General features: G+C 43.1%; 1 protein-coding gene across 2 annotated transcripts in view; it reads right to left on the bottom strand.

Moving 5' to 3' along the window:
• Positions 1-25,487, bottom strand: part of HS1BP3 (HCLS1 binding protein 3) — a 53,366-nt gene that overhangs the window by 16,376 nt on the left and 11,503 nt on the right. For both annotated transcript variants that reach the window (XM_086875709.1, XM_086875708.1), the window contains 2 exons: positions 20,472-20,679; positions 18,440-18,659 (listed from right to left, as the gene is read on the bottom strand). In XM_086875709.1, the coding sequence (XP_086731835.1) occupies positions 18,440-18,659; positions 20,472-20,679 (428 nt within the window). The remainder of the gene's footprint in view (positions 1-18,439; positions 18,660-20,471; positions 20,680-25,487) is intronic.

Raw genomic sequence — 25,487 nt, 5'->3', positions numbered from 1 at the left:
ATAATCATAACTAAATTAAACCACAGTGGTCCAGAAAGAAAGAAGCATAATAAATCTGTCAATAATGATGTGAAAAAGCCAAAAATACTCACTAGTATTTTGGGTTTCATCTACAAAGAAGCAAAATGGTTACTTTCAGGGTTTCTGACAACAGTGAAATTTTTCTTATCCTAATACTCCTGTTAATGATGAACATTTTCAGATATGCAATACCAGATAACACATACTAAGGTGTTTTGGAAAAAAACAGCCAGGCATTTTCTGCACCCTGGATGTAACTACTCAATACATTTTAGAACTCCAGGGAAGTTACAGGGGCTAAAAATAAAGCTATTTTAGAAATCAGAAAAGTTAAAAAAGCAGAACACAAGCATGGGCCATTGAGCATTGCTTTGATGCTCAGTAAAATTATAGAAAGCAAATTATCAGATATAATCAGTTAGTAATTGAAAGAGCATTTATTACTAAAATCTGCCCAGAATCATGCTATTTTCTTTTCATGAAAATACAGCCTTGATAAATAATGGTATCTTACCTAAAGTGTGACACAGCCATCCTGAAAATTCCCACCATTTTCTCCTAAAGCAGGAACAGGACAATGGAAGTTTCTCTCCTCCAGGTCCTACAGTGATCTCACTGCACCATTGCAGGAACCTGCTTCTCTGCAGAGATCCTGAGCCAGCTCTGCCTTAACTTGGACACTCAAATGCCTCAAGCTATGGGGGATAAAACCACAACACTCTTTTGGTAGGACAAGGAGACAAGAATATTATGTCTGTGTATGAATTAGTAAAAGAGCTACAAGGCAATCATTATGATGGCAGCATCGGGGCCTGATGCATACGAGCTTTTATCATGCCATTAATTCTCTTTCTTTATTTGCATGTCCGGCAGGACTTGATTTCAAATTGGTAAAAGGCGAGAAACATTGATTTTTGCTCTGCTTCCCTCTTCTGGTGAACCTTTTATTTTCCTTATGTCCAGCCTTTACAATTTCTGCCCCATTCCATCCTCTTCGCCCTTTTCATCCCTCCTCTTCATTTCCCCAGTTTTCTGGCCAGTATCAGACATTTTCTTGCTCCACCTCCAGAATCTGCAGGGCTGCCTTACCCTCCAGACTGACAATAAGGCCTCCTTGTCATCTTGAACACTCTTCTTCACATCATGTACCTCTTACCCTCCAGACCTCTGTTCTGGACTCTGCTTATTCTGCTTTAACCCTAAAGATTATTGTCATTGGTCAAATTATGCTTTTGAAAAATACCATAGGCAGTAACTGAAGGAGAAACAGGAAACTTCACTGGAAAAGTGGGAAAATGCAGAAGAGAAAAGGTAAGGGGAAAAAAAAAAAGGATAGAACTAAGCAGAGGTAACAGTAGGCAAAACAAGAGAAAGGAGAGAAATTGAAGCTGATCACAAATGACAACTAGCTGTAACTGCTAGACCCTAAAAAAACATTTACAAGTCAGTTTTCAGTCAAAGGCAAAATTCATGTCAAACCTTAAATAAATGCAAAATTTTTCTGAAGAAACTAAGCTTTATCGGGAAATACAATGAGGAAGAACAATTTGGACTTAAAAAAGTCTGCAAGACATTATCCCTTGGTTTATTTCCTTTAAAGTAAAATTCAAGCTAAAGGAGTTACTTTCAAGAGTAGCTACATTTTAGGAGTTACTTCTCAGGAAACTTTCTTTTAAACCCATAAAAATTACACTCTAAGGAAAAAAAAATCCATTCTCTTACATTAATTAATGATTGCTGCAAGTCTGTAGCTCCAAAACTAACAAATTCTTTACTAAGTACTGTGTTGCATGCATGTGATGTATGTATGCAGTATTACTCAGCAGTAAAATGTGCCACAAGAATTTAAATTCGACCACTGTAATGAAATCAACCAACATTGTCCCTTTATGAGATGTTCTTCACAAAACATCCTGAGAAGCTTCACAATCCGAGTCACCCAAGCTGAAACAGCGTGTGAGAAAATCTTGCTTGTAAGCATGTTTTCTGCCACACTCCCAACAGCTTTGGGAGCAAACACTTAAAATGAAGGCCTCACAAAGAGGGAATTAAAGGTACCAAAAGTATGCAAGGTCATACTGAGAATTCTTACAAGTAGCAACTAAAAGTGACAAATGCAAATAACAACCATTTTGGAGAAGTGATTGGTTTCTTCAACACTGAAATGGTGAAACCTGCTCCCCTCCTGACATTAACATAAGTCTGTAGCTTCTTGTTAGATCTATTTTCTGAAAAAGCAGTGAACATGTGAATAGTTGATACCTCATTCTCAGATGTGCTGAGCACTCACACCTCATGGAACAGTAGAGTCACAAAATGGTTTGGGTTGGAGTGGACATTAACATCACCTATTCCAACCCCTCTGTTGTGTACAGGGACACCTATCATTAGGTTGCTCAGAGCCCCATCCAACCTGGCCTTGCTCACTTCCAGGGGTGGGGCATCCACAGCTTCTCCAGGCCAGTGTCTCACCACCTTTACCATACTTGTACCTCATCTAAACCTACCCCTTTTCAGCTTAACACTGCAAGTTTTAAAGCGTTGTCTCACTGCAGGCCTTGGCAACTCTTTGGTGCCTCTTTCCAACAACAGGCAGCCTGTTTGTAACTGCTACCTCTACTTACTAAAGTTTTAATTTTGGGTTATTAAATCTCTACCTCCTCACAACAGAATGCCATCCAGCTCCCTGGACTCACACTGTGCTCCTCAGGAGGAGATAATATCCACTTTGCCGCTGCCTCACCTGAATTCCCTCCCCATCACATCCTAAAGCAGAAGGGATACAAGAGCCCAGACTGCAGACACAACTCTAATTTTTCTGTCTGTGAACAGAAAAGCTTCAAACAGGATAGAGGATGTTTGCTTAAAAAACATCTGGCCTCTCTAATCCCTGACACCCTATTTAAAATTCAGTCTGAAGAGTACCTCTCCTTTTCTTTGCCTGGTACCTGCATGGACCAACCCCCCAGCCTACAGAAAACCTCTAGCAACCTGCACATGATCTTCCAGTCTAAAATTTTTTCTGACATACCTGTCACACCACATCTAAAGAGCTTATGAAAAGCTTGAGTTTACCAAGCCGGTTACCACAGCAGTGAGCAGATTCCAGCAACAGCCAAGCAGGATTTGCATCAACTCGAGGAGGGATGATGGGGCTGAGCCTGGTTCCCCACTGCCTTCCCTCCCCCACATCTTGCTGTTCACAGAGGTCACTTTTTCCTCTTGGCTGTGCCATGGGTAAAACAAACATCTCACCACAACTCAGAGACGGCTCCACAGGAGCTGCAAGAGGGAAGGACACAGTGAGACATTGTCAGAGCTAAATGACACTGCTGTTGCAGACATGGTGCTGTGCTCCGGCTGCTGCCTCTCCTGCTGCTCATGACATCAAAGCATCTTCCATAAAAAGGGAACACTGCTTTCCTGCCTACAGGTTTCTTGTGATGATTTTTTTTTAATGAAGGTAAGATAAAATTGCTCTGGGTGAAATATTCCCTAGGCCATGGATATACCTATTGCATGAAGCAATTCCACTTGCGATGTTGCAGACACTGCTGGAGGTCAGACTGTAGGAACAGTCACACCAGGGAGCACGCCAGACACAATCTCTCCTTCCTAAGCAACAATCTCAGGCTCTGCACTGGCAGCTGCCTAGGGGCTGCTTTCTGCTGAAAACAGAAAAACAGCTGACAAAATTCTGCATTTTTTATATTGGATTCCTATTTATGATCTTATTGCTAACTAGCTTGGTTTCTCAGCAGAGATGCTTTTGCAAGATCAGTAATTCCAGGGGCTGGGCACTGAGATCAGTGTGCCAGCAGCTGGCTGCCAGGCTGGAGGGGGGTCCAGCACCACAAATCCCTTGGAGAGCACAACAGGGCTGGGCACTGAATCACTAGAACCTGCCAAGTGCCAGCAAGCCACAACACATGACTGAAAGAAGGAGAAATGAGTAGAAAGAGAAATGAGTAGAAGGAGAAATGAGTAGTCTTCACAAGTGCTCTGGCTTATGCACACGATCCAACTCAGTTGCTGGTGTTATTTGGCAGCCATGACAATATTCCAAAATCTTAAAAAAATTCACTTCCCTCCTACTGGCAAAAAATCTCTGAGCTCAGCCCAGCCAGAGGACATTTGCTATTCCCACAGCACTCTTCAGATAGATGATCTCAGTCCTCCAGCTAGCATTTCACATCCCCAGAGGATTATGATTTTACACAAACAACATGAGCCTGTAGATCCACACATCTGACTCCCTGCAGATGCCACTCCTTCCTCTGGCTCAACCACCTGATGCTCTGTTCCTGCCCACCAGCCCCTTGAGATGGCTGCATTAAACACTGAAGATCCCTGTGCTGCAAGGGGTGTAGCAGGGAAAATGGATCAGGGAACACAGACTGTGGGTAGAAATGCTGGTAAACATCTCAGGCTCTCATACCCCAGATGACATGAGATCTCAGGCTTGTGTGAGGACAAAAAGCAACAAAACATAGAGCTCCAACAGTCAAGGAGAACTCTTTCCAGCTACTGGTCACTCACAGTGTGAGCCAGGTTTAGCTACCGGTCCCTCACCTGTGAGCTAACTTGATCCTTTGGGTGAGTTTGCTAACTCACAAGCCCTAAATGCATTCAAAGAACATTAAAGCTCTATGCTGTGAAGAATCTTGCACCGTATAGTAAGTTGAAGATGTGAGAAAATACCTGAGGTTTGGTAAAGGAAGATCTTTGGTTGAATACGGAGAGGGAACACAAATTGTATCACTGATCTGTGTCAGTAAGAGGGACAACTGGAAAAGTGCTGAAATGATGCTGATGAAAGCAGGGGAGTAGCGATTACAAATAATTGCACAATGTTTTGAGCTTTCACTCCCTCATGTTACAGTGCCTATAGCAGTGCTGGAAGAAAAATGATCATTACAGACAAAAAACACAGACCCAGGGCACTTCAGGATTTGGATCCATAAGCAGAAATGCTATAGCAGACCTTTCACATGCCACACAGCCAGGACAGAGAACAGCACAGGGTCAGCTGGTTGTAAACGTACAGTACATCAGATATGGTCAAAATGCTGATTCACAGGGCTGAAATCTTCTTGTAGCCAAGTCCCTTCATGCTGCCCACCCAGCTCCAAGTGTCACTCCTGTCTCTTCATTTTCCTTTGCTCTTTGAAGGGACACTGGTACCTGCTGTACTGGGTTTGCATGGCAAGGTTTTGGTAGCTGGCCAGAGCGACAGGGGTTGCTTCTGTGAGAAACTGCTGGAAGCTTTCCCTTGTCCGACAGAGCCAGTGCCAGCCAGGGACTCCTCAGTGGCCAAGGCCGAGCCACCAGCCATGGTGGTAGTGCCTCTGTGAGAGCATAGGTAAGGGGGAAAAACTATTCTGCAGCCAGGAGAGAATGAGAATGTGAGATAGATAGAATGTGAGAGAGATACCTGCAGGACTGCAGATACCCAGGGCAGTTAATGTTCCAGAGATGTTCCAGGCCCCAGAGCAGAAATTCCCCTGCTGAGGCAGCTGTGCCCCTGCAGCCCATGGAGGTCTGTGGGGGAGCAGAGATCCTCCTGCAGCCTGTGGAGGATCCCAACCCGGATCAGGGGGATGCCTGAAGGAGGCTGTGACCCTGTGGAGACCCCACACTGGAGCAGGCTCCTGTGGCCCACTGACAGAGCAGACCATGCTGGAGCAGGTTTGCTGGCAGGAGTTGTGACCCCAAGGGAGAAGGATGTGAGGAGTCCTCCCCCTGAGAAGGAACAGCAGAGACAACTGGTGATGAAGTGACCCCAGCCCCCATTCCCCATCCCCCTGCACTGCTGGTGGGGAAGTAGAGAAAATCAGGAGCGAAGTTAAGTCCAGGAAGAAGGAAGGCATAGGGGGAAGGTATTTTATAATTCAATTTTATTTCTCATTATCCTGCTCTGATTTTACTGGTAATAAATTCAGTTCATTTCCCCAAGTGGAGCCTGTTTTGCCTGTGACAGTCACTGGTGAATGATCTTCCCCTGTCCTTACCTCAGCCCACGAATCTGTCATTGTAATTTCTCTCCCATGCACAGCTGAGGAGGGCAGTGACAGAGCAGCTTTTTGTCTTGGGGTGCAGTGCAAGATGTAACCAGAAGTATGTATTCTACTGCCATCTGTTAAAACCAGGTGGAGCAGTGTTCTTTAGCTCTTCCATGGCCCATCACTCAGAACTCCAGGGGGATCTTCTGTTAATGGGCCATTGAGTCTCACTGCATGACTGATAAAATTACATCATCCCATTGTGAGATGCTCCATCCAGGAGGAGGAGCCAAGCATTCCTACCTGGGTATAACCTGAGAATTGAAACACCACAGGCAGCCTTTCTCTACTGGATTCCCAGAGGAGAGACCAGACCCATCAACACCACCACTGGGCCTTCAGAGGAAAACTACACCCTTCTACAGGATCCAAAACCCTGACCAACAGGGTGTCAGGTTGTATTTGGACTCTGTCAGTGGGTTTGGGTTTTTTTTGTACTACTGCATTTTTATTTTAATTTTTGTAGTAAAGAACTATTATTCCTACTCCCATATCTTTGCCAGTGAGCCCCTTGATTTCAAGATTATAAAAATTTGGAGGTGGAAGGGTGGTTTATGTTTTTTAATTTCAAGGGAGGTTTCTGCCTTCCTTAGCAGACACCTGTCTTTTCAAACAAAGACACTTTGGAAGGATTTTGACTCTGAATTCCACAGCAGAGGTGCCATGAGCACAGGAGGCAGCACACACTCCTACCCTGCTGAACAAGAGGGCTGGTGTAGGACTGTATCCATACTTTAAAACACTTGGTCTTTCCTTGCTCTCTGTGGCATTCTGGAATTTATGTTTATTCTGCATCTGTTTTTAAGTTCAAAGTGCTTGAAATGACAAGAGCGTTGTGCAAGAGTTCTGCAAAGTCATAGCCTGAACTGGTGCTAATGACGTGCTTTGGGCACAGAACAAAGTCACGTGGGGGTGTTTGAAAGAGCAAAAGCTGGTATGATAGTGCCAGAGGACTGTACATGGAGGGAAGTTTGATGTTCCTATCAACTTCCAGAAAGGGTCCTTGTGGGGGGTCCTGGTTACCAGCCCCTTCCAGGAAGAAGTGATAAGCAGAGAGCAGGAAGGAGACTGCTATCCTTTGCCATGTTGTCCATTTGACTGTAGGGCGTAAGGACACCTCAGCAACTTTCACAGCAGCACACAACAGCACCATGGCAGCATCCCTCCTGTGAGCAATGGTGTTGTGCTGCCAGCAGCTGGAAAAGGACTGGCAGACCAGGGAAGTTCCTCCATGAGAGTAAGGGATTCAACAGGCTGGGTAACATGTCCAGCACCACCTCCCAAGGGCTACTAAACCAATGCGTACTGACAACAAACCACACTGTTTGGATAGCCCCAAAACACCTCACAACCTTTCAGAATTCACCCTCTCTACACCTCTGCAAGTCAGGGCATGCCAGCACTGTTCTTTCACAGATCAGGAATGAAATGTGATCCTGAAAACCAGAAGTGAGCTATCTGTAGCCTAAACAGGATGTCTTTGAAATGAAGAATTGAAACTAGTTCTCCTGAGACTTTGGTGCACAGTTCTAGAACATGCACTTCCCCTTCCTGTTCCAGCATCCTGCATTGTGTGGCACTGCCCTCGTCTCTTGGCAGCACCCCTGAACAAATAAAAACAACTCCAGTGAGGTCAGGGTTTGGTATAACAGCCCCTGAGGGATGAAGTGAGGGTTAACTCTCAGGAGTCTCTTGAGAACACATTTGCTTTTTTCCATATTACAGGAACAGTTGGGGCTGTGGCTCTGTCAGTCACAGCCAAGAGAAGAAGGATGATTCAAGAACAAGACCATTACACACAACAATAGCCTATGCTGGCATAGCATAGAGACTCAGGGGTGACCTCATCACTCTCCACAACTTCCTGAGAGGTATTTGTAGTCAGGTGGGGATTGGGCTCTTTCTCCAGGCAGAAACTGACAGAATGAGAGGACACAGTCTCAAGGTGCACCAAGGGAAATATAGGTTGGATATTAGGAAGAAGTTTTTTACAGAGAGAGTGATAAAGTATGGAATGGTCTGCCCAGGGAGGTGGTGGAGTCACTATGGATGTGTCATATCAAGGATGTGTTAAAAAAAGACTGGATGTAGCACTCGGTGTCATGGTCTAGTTGAGGTGTTAGGGCATGGGTTGGACTCAATGATCTTGAAGATCTCTTCCAACCTAGTCATTCTGTGATTCTGTAAGATGGTTTTGAGCGCATGGCACCATGTTTTGTGTTTAGTGATGCCATCAAGTATGTCTCAGATGCTGTTACAGACAAAAACCAATAAAGCAAGGAAGGGAGAAGCTTAGAAGTCTTCCATTCAAGCCACTCCAATCCTTTTGTGTATCATGACAAATAAAGAGCAGTTATTACAGAAAATTGTGATTCAGAGAGCAGACCTCAGAAAATAACCTATACTAGTGAAAATCAGAATCAAGCCATGTGATACACCACAGCTCATACCCACAGGGCTGAACTGTGTTACAGCCCACAACAGGCAGGCTGCACCTATCCAGTTCCAGGCTAGTTCCTGAACTGTGCCACCACCCAACAGAGTGCCAGCTGAGAGGAGCCAGCAACCCATCCTTGCTGCAAAATGCCCCTAGGGGTTATGGCCATGGAGCATCCTCAGCTGCCAGGCATACACTTACTACTGCCTGAACCTCATTACAGCGCCCAAACAGCTCCAGCCCTGACTCCTAAAAATGTACATTACTTAGGCTGCCCTGAGGGCAACAAAAGGCCAAAACCAGCAAATATGATGCGTGCATGGGCTGGAATAATGGTGCACAGTAACTGCCTGGTAAGGTTTTAGCATGCTCCCCATCATGAATGTGGCCCAGGTTATTACTTTCCCAATATGATAATATTATTGCTTTCCCAAATGATGCCTGGATAAAGTTTAGGGATCTGTACAAGCTTAGGGCCCTTCCTGTTTTGGTCATGGCCAGCTTGCTCTGGGGAGCGGAAGGATTTAGCTGTTGGACAGAAGCTACTTTATTCTAGCTGGCAAAAGCAACACTACTGTTCTTGCCTGCTTTTATTTACTAGTTTAGCCACAAACCACCTACCACAGCTGTGTATTTCACTTTCATAATAAATCTTACTGCCTCTATTTGATTTGGACATGACTGGGCATACCAGGTAATATGTAAAATGTGTAAAAAGCAAAATGTACAGAGGGTAATGGAAAGTATTTCTCTTACTTCAACGACAATGGTCATTAACAACTATCTGAATGCCACATTTCTGTGCAAAGGGAAACTTTTCCCCAGGCAGATGTATAAAATCAGTTTTATTCCTTTTACTAAAGCGATAATGGAGAAATCTAACTCTTAAGTACTGTGATACGACCCAAGAAATTCAAGTGCAAAATGAAGAGCTGCTGAGTCCCAGATGCATCTGTCCTTAGGGCCATTTCTTTTTAATTGACACTTCAGATGATTCCAGACCTGGCCAAATGCTGCAAGGGGCAGCAGTAAAAGATGTGATCCCCAAGTGTGTTAATTAGTACCAGCCTATAGTTATATAGCTAAAACATGCATTTTTGGCAAAGTTTTACAGATGGCTTTCAAAAATGGTTTTCCAAAAGCTGATTCTTTGATCCTTTGAAATGAAGACAGAAATGTCTGCAGCAGGCCCATGGGGAAAATGAAACAATGGTTTTATTAAGTCTGCTGAATTAGGAACCTGACAGCATCAGATGAAAGGGAAAACAAGTCTCCCATCTTGACTTAAACTGAGCACACATTCACCCCACAGCTTCTTCAGTGAACAGTAAAGCAATAGGGCAGCTCTGAATCCATCCCTCATTAGCAGTCTGTCTCATCTATGAGCAGTTCCCTGCATCTGTTGATTAAAGATTTCCCCTGCCTTGGTGATAGGAGCAGGCTCATCGATGAGGTAATGCTTTTTTTATACTAATTAAGGACTTGAGTCATCCTTTTATTGTAAGGTCCATGAAACAAAACATGTTTAAATCTGCCCAATTACATCATGTTCAATTCTCTTCCAAAGGAGAAGTAAAAAAAAAAAAAAAAAAAGACACTTTTGATTCTGTGTAGTCATAAATTTATCCTGTAGCCTCTCTAAAGGATCTCCTACTCTTCTCTCTCAGTTAAGTGAGGACTAGCTGGATATGCCTACAGAGCAGCTCACAGCAGCTCCTGCACACCTTCAGTGCTGCCTAGCTTTGCTACAAACACCTGCACATCCTGCCAAATAGGAGGGGGAAACCAAAAGCCAAGAGTTCACTCAGAGGACTATGGGAATTACTTGAAAGCTGGTACCAGCTAGTGGCAATGGCATTTCACTCCAGTTCCCTGATATCACTTGGCTCTGCAGTTCTTCTGTATACAGAAAAGTGCATGTTAAGTTTTATTCCTTTAGTGCATTGTAAACAATGAATGAGGTCTGTTAAAAATCCTGTGAAATCTTTCTTAAAAGGAGACATTCTACTTTAGCAATCTGGTCAAATTCCAAGCTGGGTATTTGCATTTACATGGTGCAATTCTCTCTGCATTTCCAGTTGAATTAAGTGTTCTTCATTGATGGTATTGCAATGAAGTGTTGCGTGAAGTAATTAAGTCCTTGCTGCATTTTACCCCAGGTGAAGTTACATTTGTGTTCTGCTTGGAAACACCACTGGATGATACACACCGCTGTTACACTACACAGACTAGAAAGTTATTTTTAGCCCTTTGGGCTCAGGATGATGGCATAAACACAAATTAACTATTTATAAAACCCATTAAAGTATATTCAGTGTTCTAATCAGAAAGAAAATGAAGCACATTAAAAATAATTACTTAAAATTTCTCCCAAAGGATCCTCATGTTCCAGCCTGTGGATGTACTGGAATCACTCAAGCCAGTCATGACAAACTCACCACTGAACTTTAAGCCAGGCAATTGCTTAAAAACTTGGGGAAATAATGACTGCATAATCTCATAGGGCCAAAAATCCAACACTAGACATGGAAATATGAATGCAGACAAGGACAATGCTGGCACAGGGAAGGCTCTCACAAGTTTTCCTTAGGTCAGGGAAATGACTATTTCCAAAATAAAAGAAAACACAGAGCAGTCAACTTTAGAGCTGTGATTTGTGTATCCACTCCAAATCTCTGTGACAGCTAGAGCCCTAGCTCTGATTCCAAGGTACAGTTCTCTCTGACTGCCAGGTGCATAGCAGCAACTACCTGCACAATACACTCTTCTGAAGGAGTGCTTATGGATAGAACACATGTCAACTGCAAGTCCAGGAGTACCCAAAAATCTCAGTTTTCCTGACCATAATTCCATTCAGTCTGCCCATCCAAAGAAAAGCTATGAAAGAAGAGGGCCAAGTCCTTCTCACATCCAACTCAATTTCCCTGGCTGGGAAGTACAGCAAGAAAAGGGTCTCAGTTCTACCACCTGCAGCCTCACAAGCCTTGGTAAAGTTATCTCAAGGGAACAGGTTTCTCCCACTCAGAAGACATAACATAGAATAAATATGGATGATTCTGTGAGATCCAGCAGCTAAGGCTTCATTTTCCTCAATCACCCTCAATCTCCCATTTGTGGGGGAACAGTAAGATTTTCAGTAAGGAAACACATTGGAAGAGGTTCTCAGGAGATGGGATTGGTGGCAGAAAAGAAAGAAAAGCCCTCTGTATGGGAAACACCATTCACAAAGCACCTATAAAAACAAATAGCACAAAAAACTAGAGGCACTGAATTCCTGCAAGGAGAGCATCCCTGCCAACCTGCTCTACTCCCTAGCCACTCAGTTAGAACAATCCTAAGGGGAGGCTACAAAATTGCCTGTGAAAAAGCTTGAGACCTCCAGCAGCCTTAGCTTCAGTGGGTGTTTTCTACTTTCTTCTTAAATGCCAATCCATCACAAGACCAGACAATTTATGAAAAGTGAGGCAAACTTATCCTCTAACTGGGCAGGTAATACAGAATTTTTGCTCCCTTTTCTTCTTTTCTCTTTGATGGAGAAGAACACTATACCAGACTATTATCCTTGGTTTTCAGAAAAATTTCATCTGTCAGTAGAAGACCAACGGGGTTGTTTACTGGGATGTTGTGAGTTGCCAATCTGACAGCAGCTGGATTGGAATTGCGACAAATACTTGTGTCACTTGGCAAAGTGATGGTCAAACATGCCTTGCAACCTAAGCTTGTGACTCAACAACTGACAGAAAATAAAGATTTGCCTGTTTAAATCTCTGAAGGCTTCACAGCTGTGAGCATGGATATACACACTGCTAGGAAAACAAAGCTCTTTATTCATTCATTGTTTTGATTATCTGAATTTTGTTAAAGAAAAAATAACCTGTATCTTTGCTCTTCTTTGATATTTTGACACCTTCACTCTCTTTTAGCTGACCAGCTAATAAATAAAAAAGTTGTTTTTATCTGTGTATAAATCCTACTAGATTCAGAGGGGAAGGCAGACACGTACCTGGCTGGACCAAAAGGCAGCTGTGAATGTGTGAGCGGCTGAGGAGCAGGATGCCTGAGGAGTGGCAGGAATACAACCCTGCCAGCCAAGGACCAGAAGGCACAGCAGCTGAACACATATTTTGACAAGTTTGCTCCAGACCATCTGTCCAGCAGACAGCAGCTGTGCTAGAACATCACTCCAGCCTGCAGAAATGTTCTTCCTTGGAGGGGAAAATCCATGAGCAAGTATGCTACCCTCACCTATTACAACTTTGGGCACTCCAATAAAACCACTTGGAAAGATGCTAAATGCAGGATTCCCCTGAAGCTGATTTCTGCCTCTTCAACAGCCACTCTCAGCTGCCCAAGGTTTCTGGCAGAGGAAGCAAGATCAAATGCTGCCACTCATTTCTTCCCTGAAGACAAAAGGCTGAGGCATTTTAGGCTCTTCTGCCACAACAGGGAAGAAGAAATGAAAGGGAGAACTGGAATCAACAACTCAGGAGTCAAGCTCTAACCTGACTGCCACTAAGGGGCTGGGAAACATGAAGGTGTAGGATGCAACCCAGAAACGACTGCTGGCTTGTGTGCCAGCCTACTTCCTCCTGCAGCCTGCTAGGCTCTGACAGCTCTGGCAAGGCCAGGGCTGTCTCCTGGCTGCTCATTCCTTGCCAATCTGCTGCTCCAAGCCATCACCTACTTCATCTGCAGCCTCAAAAAGCACCAAGTGCCTTAATAATCTCCTTACCAATTAAACCCAACAACAGCAAACCTCTAGCACTGGAGGTGCTTGAGCCTGACCCCAGCGACCACCAGCTATAAAGATTTAAAAAACCTCTGGCAGAAGGCACCCAAAGCATCAGCCCTCACCAGCCCCATCCCTTCCTAACTGTTGTCAGGACTTAGCTGTATCTGTGTTTAAACACAACAGATGCAAAGCTTCCATCTACCCAAGTGTCTGTATTCCTCAGGAGAGGCACAAATTTTGAAGAGGAAAAGCCACAAGGGGAAATCCTCTGAAACAATAGTAAAGGCACAGAGTAGAGACAGAAACTCTCCAGGACCCACTGGAAGATAGAAAGACTCTTGCCTAGGAAATACTCACCTCTGTGCAGCTTGCCAGGAAAAACCTATGCCTGGAGAAATATATGCTGTCACTGAAAGATTTAGGGAGGCAAAGGAAAAAGGAGGAACGCTGCATGGAGGAGAGGGTCCTATGAGGGCTGCAGAGAGCAGATGAAGACAGGAAAAAGAAAGCACAAGAAAAAGTGGTTTCTCCCAAAGTGGTGAACAAATATTACCTCAGAAGGTAATTGCAGCTGAAGAAATGCATGTGCTGAAAGGGCTGCTGCATGTTTTAACCCATGAGGCAGCCACAATCCTTTTGCAGAATTGTTGCTGCTTTGTTCAGAGGAGCTGGTTCGCAGTCATTTTAATCAGCTGCTGTCTGTGGTTTTTTGGAATGAACTGAATACAACTACTAAATTCAGCAGTTGTGACTACAAAGTGGGAGGAAAGGGATGCTAAAGCTCTTGGCTTCAACGTATGAATGGTAAAACTCGGGATTTCACCCACAGAGGAAGAAGACAAAACCCAATTCAGTTACTGCAATGTGTTTTTTAACTTGCTGTAAGATGAAGACCTGGAAATGTGAACTTGGCCTTGCTTGGATTAAGCAAAGAAACTCCCAAGCTGGATGGCTGAATTCTCTACAGAAAGCCAAGCCCTAGGGTAGCTTGAGGGCAGACTGGAGCAAAGATGGCAGCAGGCAGAAAGCTCTGTTGGTAGAGGAACATGGGGCCATATTGGTTTTTTGAGTAATTCCTTCACAGCCTGGGCCTGAGCACAGGAGCTCAGTTCAACAATTCAAGCTGTTGGAACAGTCCCTGGTACCCCCCTGGCATGGGACAACCTGTCTTCTCCCAAACCCTCCCAATCACAGCCCAGGAGGCAGCACAGGCCAGCAGCCACTTGCAGTGGGAATTCTGGAGACAGCAACTCGATGAGAGAACAGGAGAATATCATGGTCCAGGCACAGCCAGACAGCTCAGCCAGCCCTGGCCAAGGGGCCCTGGCATGGCCAAGCTGGCTGAGCACTGCTGCTGCTCCAGAACCCTACTGCACACAGCTCCCCTCACTCCATGCCAACCTCCCCTCAAACCACTGGCAAACCACACCTTTTTCCATTGCAGAATTTTCAGCAGTACCATCAAGTTCAGGTGGAATAGCTCATCCACCTTGTGTTTCTCTTCCACCCCTTGTCCTTCAGAGGATTAGCCTCTTTCAGATCCATTGCTCTTGTTTCTTTCATTCCTAAAGACATGCCAGCTGGAGAACTCCCTGCAACTGAGACTAGCCACACAATACTGTTTTGCAATTTATGAGGAAAATCCTTTAAAACATTGTTAAAAGATACTGTACCTTTAAAATCTCAGATACCAAAGCACCACAGTAGCCCAATAAGAATTTAAAACTATGTATCTGCAAATGTTCAGCTCTATGGATTTAAAGAGTGATAGAGTGGTGAAAAGCTAAGTCAATATATCTAATATTGTCCCTACAATGGGGAGTTAAATATGTATCTGATTTCCTACTTATATGGGAAATAAAACAATTTAACAAGGAAATATTATAATGATTGTGGCTTAAGAGAAAAAAAACGGAAAAAAAATCAAACACAAGAGATGCTAACTTTTAAAAAAAAGCTATGAGAGCCTTACAGTGACTGACAAGCCACTGTACACTTAAAGTGCTGAGAAAAGTGAAATGGAGCTAAAAGTGTGCCACTGCTACAAAAGTGAGTATACTATAATTCATTCCCTTATGCACAGTTGCTATCAGAGGATCATCTTACTCTGTACTAGGAGTGATTTTTGTTACAGGACTTGTATATTCTGTCCAAAGCTGAAAAAAATTCTACCAATGTCCAGGAAAACTTGCAGAGTAATTGGTGACAGTACACAGGAATACCAATACACCAAACTATCAAGAAAGGCAGAGGATGAAGACAATAAAACAAACTTTTCATCCCACAAATAAGTTAATTTTGAGTACCTTTTTTTCTAGGAAGAACCAGGCTTCTGGGGTAAAAAAAAAATAAAAAGGAGGAGGAGTGTTAAAAGATGAAAACTTAATCAGGAATATGTATTGTTTTTTACATGTTCCTGATTTGGACAGCAAAACCCCAAGTCCTTCTGTTGCTAAGAATCCCAGAATCACCCTGCTAACACAGAGAGAAAGCTTTGAGGCATAAGAACCGTACAACAGAGAGTTTGGAGATTATCATTAACAGCCACAAAAGATGAAGAGCTGAACTGGCAAGTGAGTTTGTCCACCTGACATCAAAGAGCAACTCAGACACAGCCCTGAAAATGAGGCAGAGAATCAGCACTACTGGGAGGTCTCTTCTAGGCAAAAGGAACCAGGCCATTATTAGCTCCCACCTGCATGATGACCAGCAGTATAAAACCAGAAAAAAAAGGCCCTAGTTTAGCATTTTACCCCTAAGGCCAGATATTTGACTAGATATTGGGTGGTTCAGCAGCACAGCAGCAGTGCTGGGCCAAATCCAATTCACAGCCATCTGGCCCAGGAGGAGAAGTTGTTACCAAATGAAGCGTGCTGACAGCATATGGAGGCCTGTGCTACTGGAGCAGTTTCATCCTCATCCAGAAAACAAAAAACTTGTAAGATTATGCCAAACACATGATTCAATTTAGGTTGGAGCTCTGCTGCTCAAAGCACTCTGGCCACCACTACTGCATGAAATGGACTGGCTTGTTTCAGTGCTGACTCTACAGCTTTCCAAGGGCTTTTCAGAGAAGAAACGAGCATGGTTTTTTTTTTTTTTTTCCTTTTTAACCTGAATTTACTAGGCACTAGGGGACAATTTACTACTAAACACATTTATCAATCTTCTTTACCTCTACCTCCTGTTTATTCATTCCCATATAAAAGTAATTTCAAGCACATGTGAAGCACTGAAGCTGTAGGGCTTCAGCTCCCTCTTCAAAGCATGCAAGCTTTTTAATAGGCATAGAAGACATCCTAAAATGTCCCCCAAGCACCACCCATCCACTGACCACTAAGCTCCTGCCTTTGGCCTCTCACCTGGACACATCTTACTAGATGGCACACAGCTGTGATACTGTGCTGATGTCCCATCTGATCTCCATGGATGTGAGCTGAAAATAACTTCCATGGAAGCAGGAGTTACAGGAGAACAGAGACAATGAAAAATCCAACTCAGAATTCTTATTTCCACTTTCATGTTTCCCCACAACACTGTCCATGTGACAGTCACAAAAACAATAATAAATAGATATGGAGATTTCTTTGATAGATAGCCAGCCACTGCTTTAGAGTGAACAACTTCTGACTGCATAACATGTCATGCTGCAGCTCTGTCCCAGTGACGACCATACTTCTTATATAAATGAAGTTATTTTGATTCAGTAAGAATTCTGTACTTGGAAGGAATGGAAGCAATAAACTAAATGAGGATAAAATACCAGATCTTGTCATCATTCAGTGCATTAGAAGACCAAAATAATCAAGATTTTCAAATGCTATGTCAAGCTGTGCAGAGGAGAAAAGCAAATCTCTTGCTTGTTTTGGCACAGCAAGCTCTTTACAGCTTCTATTTGTTTTAGGTTGGAAAATATAACATTGCATTTGTTAACCCAATAGGTCATTTTCCTATCCAAAAAAGGACAGCTGCTTTTGCAGACATACAAACTAAAGACCGTTTTGTGGGAAGTATTGCTTTATCTGAGTTCTCGTTGTAAATAATTATTTAAATTTTTAAACTCTTGTTAAACAAAAGAATAATTTTGATGCTGAGTAATTTAGCACATTGTATCATAAGAGTAATAGTTAATGTTCTCTGGTGAAACTTTTCTGATTTAAAGGATTAAATACTTCAAGTAAAAAGGACAGTATCTGGGCATCCATGATTACATATGATTATAATAGCAGAAGGAAAATCCAAATAGGGCTTCCAGTATTAATCACCTTACTTGACCAAACTTAGTGTAGGAGACTCCAGCTTAGAGCCTAGATTGAATGATCCCCTGGAGATGATTTAATGCCATTGGGAAACACCAAGAGAAGGGTCTGGCTTGTTACTCTCAGTTACTCCCTTTTGCTATGCAGAAACATTTTGAAAGCACAGTTTAGACCCAAGACAACATTCAGTAGTGGCTGGTGACTCTGGGTAGCTGAAATCATCCAGCTGGGTCGATCAGTGCTTACTGAAGATCAAAACCAGCTACACCTCCTTGGACATCTAAAGCCTGAGACACCCTAAAAAGTAGTTGATACTCATGATCCCAGCCACAGAAAAAACTGAATTTGCTTCCAGACTTTAGTAGTTAGAAATTGGTTTGTAATTCAGTGAGAAATTCCATCTTCAAGTGAAGAAAGTAACTGTCAGAAAATTACTGGACAGGTAAACAAACCCAGATACTAATATCAGGAAGCTCTGATCCAGTTTCTCAAGCTGTTACTGCTTATGTCTTAGTTGCATTTAGTATGTGACACCTTCAACAAAGGAAAAAGGAAAAAAAAGCCACAAGTGAGCTCAAAAGCAATTCCAGACACTGCAATCAGAGTGTTCTGTGTACTCCAGAAGGCACATCCACTGGATGCTGGAGGGTTGATGCTTTGTGGTAGAGCCCTGCAGTGTCCAGCAAAGTACTTTCTGTAGCTGAGACGGTTAGCAAGGCATTCATGACGTCCCTGTCACTTCCATGTCCTGAGGAATGCACTGAAAAGGCACCACAAAGTCTCTTCCCTCTGTCAAAGCACCTCAATTCATGAAGTGTAGAGGCCCCTCCTCCTCTGTGAAATTTAGTGATGTGGGACTGTGACATACAACAGCCTTATTCAGAAAGGCTAAAATCTAAATACCTAATTTATAGGCTTTTAGCCATACCTGATTATACCAAGAGGGTCTAAAATTTCCTCTTCTTCCTCATCTCCCTCTTCTTTTCTCTCCCCTTTTTTGATATTTTCCACTGATAAAAGCTGTGAGATTAAGTCAGGTGTCTTCTCCTCTTTGAAAAAATCCAATGCATCATTTTCTTCATCTTCTTTCTCCCTGTCATCAGGCACGTTTTTACCCTTGATGTCAACAGCACTGGAAGATTTTGTTCCTGCAAAACACAGTAATGGAGGCAAAATTGAGTATACGAGATAACAACTACAGGTTTTTTATACCTTGCACTTGTTCCTGACAGTTTTGTTTGAGGAATAAAGGACATGATCAGCTTTTGTAAAACTTTCAAAACACTCCCACCGTTCCCTTAATTCACTGTGTGTCATTATGTGTCTGATCTGTTTACTGATTTAAAGTAGTTAAGTAGAGGAAGATAGAGGAAATGAACTTTATCTGAGACATAGCAGCACATGTCAAAACTACTTATTTATGTTCCTTCTACAGTCAACAGAAACAATAGAATTTCCACGTGGTGATTCATCCCATCCAAATGAAGTCACGTTAGAAGTTTCTCTTTGAAGTGCCTATTTCTCTTCTACTTGCTACACAGAGACTGTAAATACTCTGCTTAGATATAGGTAGCTAACTTTCACATAGCTAGTAGAGATAAAATCCTCTTTTTGATAATCTTTAATTAACTTGGGCTAAAATTAAAGCATTGGACAGCATGTTTCTACAGCTTTCAGTTTACACTGAAAAATGAAGCCTGAAGTTCTAACACCCTTCAGTATGCAAGATGCAGCTGAGCAAATTCAGCCAACTGAAACATAAAACTAAGTCTTCTCACCACACTTGTGTCAGGAAAATGAATCCACAAACACCAGAGGTTTATGTCCAAAAAGGAGACAGAGGAGTCCTTTTATTTTATTTGAATAAAGGGAGAGACCCCGTTTACATGCAAAAGCCAGCAGAATAAGGAGAAAATACTTCTTTGTTACAGTTTCTGGATGTCCAGAATTTAAAATAATGAGATAGCAAAAAAGAAAGGTTACTGAAAACTGTGATGGATAAAATGAATGGTTACACCATTTTGACTAGTGAAATAACATGTCATGGGAGTCTCATTTCTTCCAGTGTTTCATGTCCGCAGCTGCCAAATCAGGGTAAGACTTAAATTACTCTAAGGCAAATTTTGATTTCACATTACTTGCACATGATCTGCCCACAGAATACAGTCCATCCTTGTTTAGCTGCAGATGTGCACCATGGTTAGGTTAACCAGCAAGCAAAGATCAATCAACATGAATTCTGAATTCTTTGTGCAAGGGGTCTGGTCTCAAGAGAACACTGCCAGAGAAAAAAACCCCAAATAAAAACCTTGCTACCTGGATCTTGCCACACATTAAGCAGCTTTGACTATAGCAAACTGCCAGTTTCACAGAGCTAATCTGGCCAGACTTGTCACTTCTGCAAAATGGGCTGTTTACACTTGATAGCTTCTTGCAACTTAAAGTAACCCTCCACTAAGAATCCTGTACAGGACCAGGCTGGAGTATTCCCTGCTCAGCAGCCCTCAGCTGAATTAAAAACAGAGAACTCACATGTTCCACTCATTCAGTAACTCCCTCCTATGCCCAAAGGACACAAGAAATGAACTACACTGATCAATAGACAAGACAACAAGAACTGGACATAAGGCTAAGGAAAACTAAGAAAAAAAGAATTAAAAGTAAACTAAAAAGAAAAAAAAAAAAAAAAAAAAAAAAGCTAGCCAGAGAAAGTATTTAACTAATAAAGAATCTGTCTTTCACTTAAATCTTTCTCAGAGCCAATAATTTGCAGGAAAACCAGTCAAAACATGGAAGAGTTGCTCACTAAGGGAGACTCTGCACTGTCCCTTTAAGGTCCATCTCCCCACTGATAACATAGTTATCAGAGCACTGTCTAGTTTTTGGCTACCTGAGTCAAGAACTTAACACTCCCATACAGTACACTCATGGGAGAGGGGACACTCACATCTTTTAGTTACCTAAAAATTCCAGTAACTCAGGACTTGTTGCTAGTTCCTCATCTTTGGAGATGAATTTCATGATATCATTGAACGTAGCTCTTCGTTCAGAGATGTCAGATTCCCCCACAAAGAGAACTTTTCTAGGCAGGAGTGGAAGAGAAACCTGTGGATATCGTGCTGTCAGTCTCTGGTAGAGCTCTTCAATCTCACTGTACTTCTTGGAAACCTGCAATGAGAATGTGTTGCCTGGGTTCATTTCTTTACAGGAAATACAGAAGCAGCAGAGCAGCAGTTTAAGTGCTGTGAAACATTAACTGTGCAAGTGGAAAACCATATATTAGCAAGGAGCTTTACACATGGCCTAGCAAAAGCCTGTTATGTACCCCATGAATCCTCCAGCATTGTTGTTGGACTTCTGTTATTAAAATCTCCTACTTAATGGAATTAAAGTTCATTGCCAGAATCCATTTGTCTGACTCATCAGCTAATGAAATACTGGGAAGGTCACTGCTTCAGATACTTTTCTGACAGCAGGAATCTTTCTCCACTGAAAGTGATGCCCAGTCCTGAGAGACAGAAGGGAAGAAAAGCCCTGTCTGGTAGGTATATGGTAGAGAAAGCAGCCTATGTCTTTGCACCATTGTCCCATTCCTCACTCCTGGTGGCTTCAGTGCTGTTTGGCCGCTTGGGCCTAAAAAACTGTCACCTTTTCTGCCCTGAAGAGCACATGACACAAAAACCTAAGGGCAAAGACCTCTGCTGACCCCTGACTATTCAGTTCATCCATGAGAAAATAAAAACCAACAATTTGGCCATGGCCTAAAAGGTTCTCATACAGGGAGAAGATGTCAACAGTGAATGGAGTCATTCCTTCTTTGGACAAAGACAGGAAGCCTGGGGAGAAATAAGGCTCAAAATATTACAAGGAAAGCAATAGCTATGGGAATGTTGGTTAGAAAAGGTGTGGCTTTTATGCCACATTAAGAATTGAATTCAGTATCTTAAACCAACACACAAAACGCACACAAAAAACGAAACGCTATCTCTAAGTGACGTTACAGATGCAATGAGGGTGACTCCCCTGCTAATCCCAGATAATATATTTGTCAAGGCCCTCTGTGGACTCATAATCTACCAAACTGTTTCAATACAGAGATTTGAAAAAAAACCAAAATAACAGTGCTAGTGGAGTGCATAGAACACAGATACTTTTTTGGGGTCCAGCTCTTATCCTCCTGTAACACATGTTGCTGAACTCTAGTGGAGTGAATCCTAATTAACACTGCAATATGTGCAGTATTGCACATACTGAGATGGATATAAAAGAGAGAGAGACTCAAGAACCACACATTGGAATGAAGAAATGCTGAGTTCTCCCACAAACACAGTAATAAAAGAAAGTCAACCTAACAAAAAGCACAGAAGGGAAGTGAGTTATAGATTAATGCAAAATCCCTACACTGCCTCTATACAAGCAAACTAAACAGCACCAGGAATATTCCCAGCCACTGCAACTTGAGAGCATCCACTAGAAACCTCATTTACAGTGTCTACTGGAACCTGAAAATGTCTGGGACAGTTCCTACACTCTGGGCAGCTACCATCCTTCAGCCCAAGATCTGGCCCAGTGGAGAGACCCCTCAGCAGACAGTTTGGGGACTGATGCACACTGCAGATGGTAAGAAAGTTTAATCCTGCACATGCTGCCAGACTGTGTTCCCTCCAGGCCAGGGAACAGGCCCTGACAACAACAGGCACACCTCAACCAGTTCACTGATTCAGATGTGGGCACAAAGAGCAATAACCACCTCAGCTTTCACGCTTCCCTGCCTTTTGCAATAATTATCAATCTAGCCAGATGATTTGGAAAAGCATTTGCATTTCAGATGTACAATGTTCACTGTGGGTTCAGTGTCCAGTCACAAAAGGCAAGCAGCTTTGTAACAAAGGTCTGAAATGCAACACCCAACCTGAGTTGGCAGGGGAATGAAAACCAAGAATTTCAGACTTGTCTTGTGAAAGCAACAAAGGTTAAGTGTGAGTAATACTGTGCTCCACATGCGGGATCTGAAATACCATTCAGCAACCAAGCACTAAAGTGAGGGCAATAGAGATGTTCCAGAACATCGTTATCTTCCCTTTGAAAGACACCCCAAAAAGAGAGGGGAAAGCAATTCCAGAGCTTCTGAACTGCTGTACATTTTTAGTTCACTAGGTCCCAGTAGCACTCCGAGCAGGGTATGATGCCTGAGCCCCCCCCAAAAATACTAAGTAAGCGCGAATATAAGGACAGTAAGGAATTCACTGGTGCTCTTTTGAAAGAATAAACATCATTGGCCTCCATCCAGGAAAAAAAAGAAGTAAGTCTGATTTGCAAAAAACATTTAACATCTAATTAATTTCAATAGTAACTACCAAATTAATTTCTGAAATCATTACCAGACAGCAGCCAATCAAGATTATGCCAAAACAGTTTTTTAAACACTCTAACACTGAACTGAGACAAACTTATTTCTTTCCCCACTTTATTTTCATTCCTCCTCTATCAAAGTCTGTAAATTATTCATAAATCTCAATTTATGTCTAATTACACCACTGAACTTAAAGCAAATGCACACCCTCGCATCCCATCGCTAATTGCGCCTTTGTGGATCTGCGTGGGCTTTGAACAACAACGCCGGGAACACACTCGCGACAAGGAATACCAAGTGTGACGGCACTGTCTCCAAAGCATACTAATGTGCTTCCCAAAGCCTGCACACACCGTGCAGGACAATATCCAGCAGTGCCGGGATGCCCTCTGCTGGAACACCCCGCCACACCAGTGAGCTGTCAGACCTCCAGCCAAAACCATTCTCTGCTTACCTAAGCACAATGCTGGCCCCTGCAAGCCCCTGCCAGCTGGGGCTCCTCACCCACTGTCCCTGTGCCTCAAGCCCTGGAAGCCATGGGCTCCTCACTCAGCTCTGCTGCCAGATTTACTCTGGTTTTGGTGCTCAGAATGCAGTGGTAAGGCTGGCTGAGCCCACCAGACTGGTGCACTGAGAATCACCGGATGGTTTGGGTTGGAAGGGACCTTAAACATCATCCAGTTCTATGGGCAGGGACACTCTCCACTATCCCAGCTTGCTCAGTCTGCCATCCAACCTGGCCTTGAATAATTCCAGCAATGGGGCAGCCACAGCTTCTCTGGGCAACCTGTTCCAGTGTCTCAGCACCCTCACAGTCGAGAATTTTTTCCTTACATCCAATCTACACCTTCCCTTCTTCAGCCTAAGGTCATTACCCATTGTCAATTCCAGGTCCTTGTAACCAGCCCCTCTCCTGCTTTCTTACAGCCCCTTTAGGTACTGGAAGAGGTCTAACACCACCCTGGAGCCTCCTCCAGGCTGAAGAGGCTCTCTCAGTGTCCTCACAGGAGAGTTGTCCCAGGTCCATGGCCACTTTTGTACCCTTCCTCTGGATCTGTTCTAATCACATCTTTCCTGTACTTGGGACCCCGGAGCTGGATGCAGTAGCACAGAGGCCTTACACGAGCGCCAGACAGGTTCCACAGAATGCATTTTTTCAAGTCAAATCCCAGACATGACGTAGAGCATTTTCACACCTTTCCAGTCAGAAAGCACTGCTCTGCCACAACAATTCTGGACCCTTTCAATGTGACATCTTCTGTCAATTTTCCAGAAGAAAGGTGCATCAGCATGTAACAAAATTAAATCCTGCCTTTCCTGGTTATCACTTACAGCCCTTTGAAAATGTTGATGGATCTTATGGCCCAAAATGTCAGGATAAAAAATAAGCACTGCTCTAAACCCCATTTAATCAATCCTATTAAGTAAACGAAGTTCCATTTGATTAATATTCAAATATTTCTCTTCTGCTGCCTGTAATTTGTGCAGGTCCTCATCCCATAGTTATCCTCTCCCCCTCCCCACCTCTAACTGAGCACTGTGGAGCTAAACCCCACCACCTGTAAGTAAGCCTGACTGCACACACTTCAAGGAGCTCTGTCAAGTCACAATATCAAAGGCTCAATCTGCTTCACTTCAAAAGAGTTAATCATGCAAATACAGCAAAGCATGTGCACATTTGCCAGGTCAAGACCTTATTTGCCTGCAACAATTAACATCCAACACAGAACTTAAAAGACAGACAGGGATGGGGTGAATGTTTTTTTTTTCTTTCCGCTGGGAACAAATAAATAAGTTGAATGTGATCAAGTATAGCTAGAAGGTTAAAAAACCACCATGAAGTTCAAAGTGAAAGTCTGAAGTTTGCTGCTCATCCCCCAAATCTCATGCATGTGCCTTGCCCCCCTCTTCCCAAGGGCCTCACGCATGAAAGTACACACCGGAATGGCTGTAGGATACGAGCCTGGGACTCACAGTTGTGTGCAGAATTTGATCCCGCTCAGTATTAATGCTATTTAATACCTCCTTTCCCTTCAAAGCTCCTTTTACTGCCCTATTTCTGACCTCAAACTTGTCTTCATATGCTTCATATCTACTGCAAGGATTTCAACAAAATGGAGACCTTAGAGCTAACAGAGCTCTTTGCCAGCCAGTGCACACCAATAAGGAGCACACTTGGTTTTACAGTATTTTGTGAAAACCAGGGCTACTGTGACTTTCTTCTTATAAAGCCTTCTTCTTAACACCAACAGAAAATGGAGATCCAGCATCACTGTCCTTAAAAATAACCACTAGCTTTGGGTACAGGAATCAAAAGCACCCTTTCTCCCAGGCAGCACAACCCAAGTTTTGCCTTGGAAACTCCCAATTCAAGCCGTACTAGAATTAATGTTGCTTGGTGACCCCATGGGTATGGATTATGGTAGATTTTAATTACATGACCACATGCTGTTCACCTCATCTGTTTTGCCCAGCAGAAGAGCAAGAACTCTAATATTTCTTTTTAATCAACATGAATCCTTAGTGGCTTCTGGACCTCATGCTACACTGAGCATGATTTTTTCCCTCCTCTTTCCCATTACAGAAGCCATAAGGTGAAGGAATTTATCTTCACAACATACCT

The sequence above is a fragment of the Cyanistes caeruleus genome, chromosome 2 (assembly GCF_971803275.1).
Source record: "Cyanistes caeruleus chromosome 2, bCyaCae1.hap1.1, whole genome shotgun sequence".
NCBI classification, from domain to species: domain Eukaryota; kingdom Metazoa; phylum Chordata; class Aves; order Passeriformes; family Paridae; genus Cyanistes; species Cyanistes caeruleus.
The sequence above is the reverse complement of the archived record's forward strand: the minus strand, read 5'-3'. Positions and strand labels throughout refer to the sequence as shown.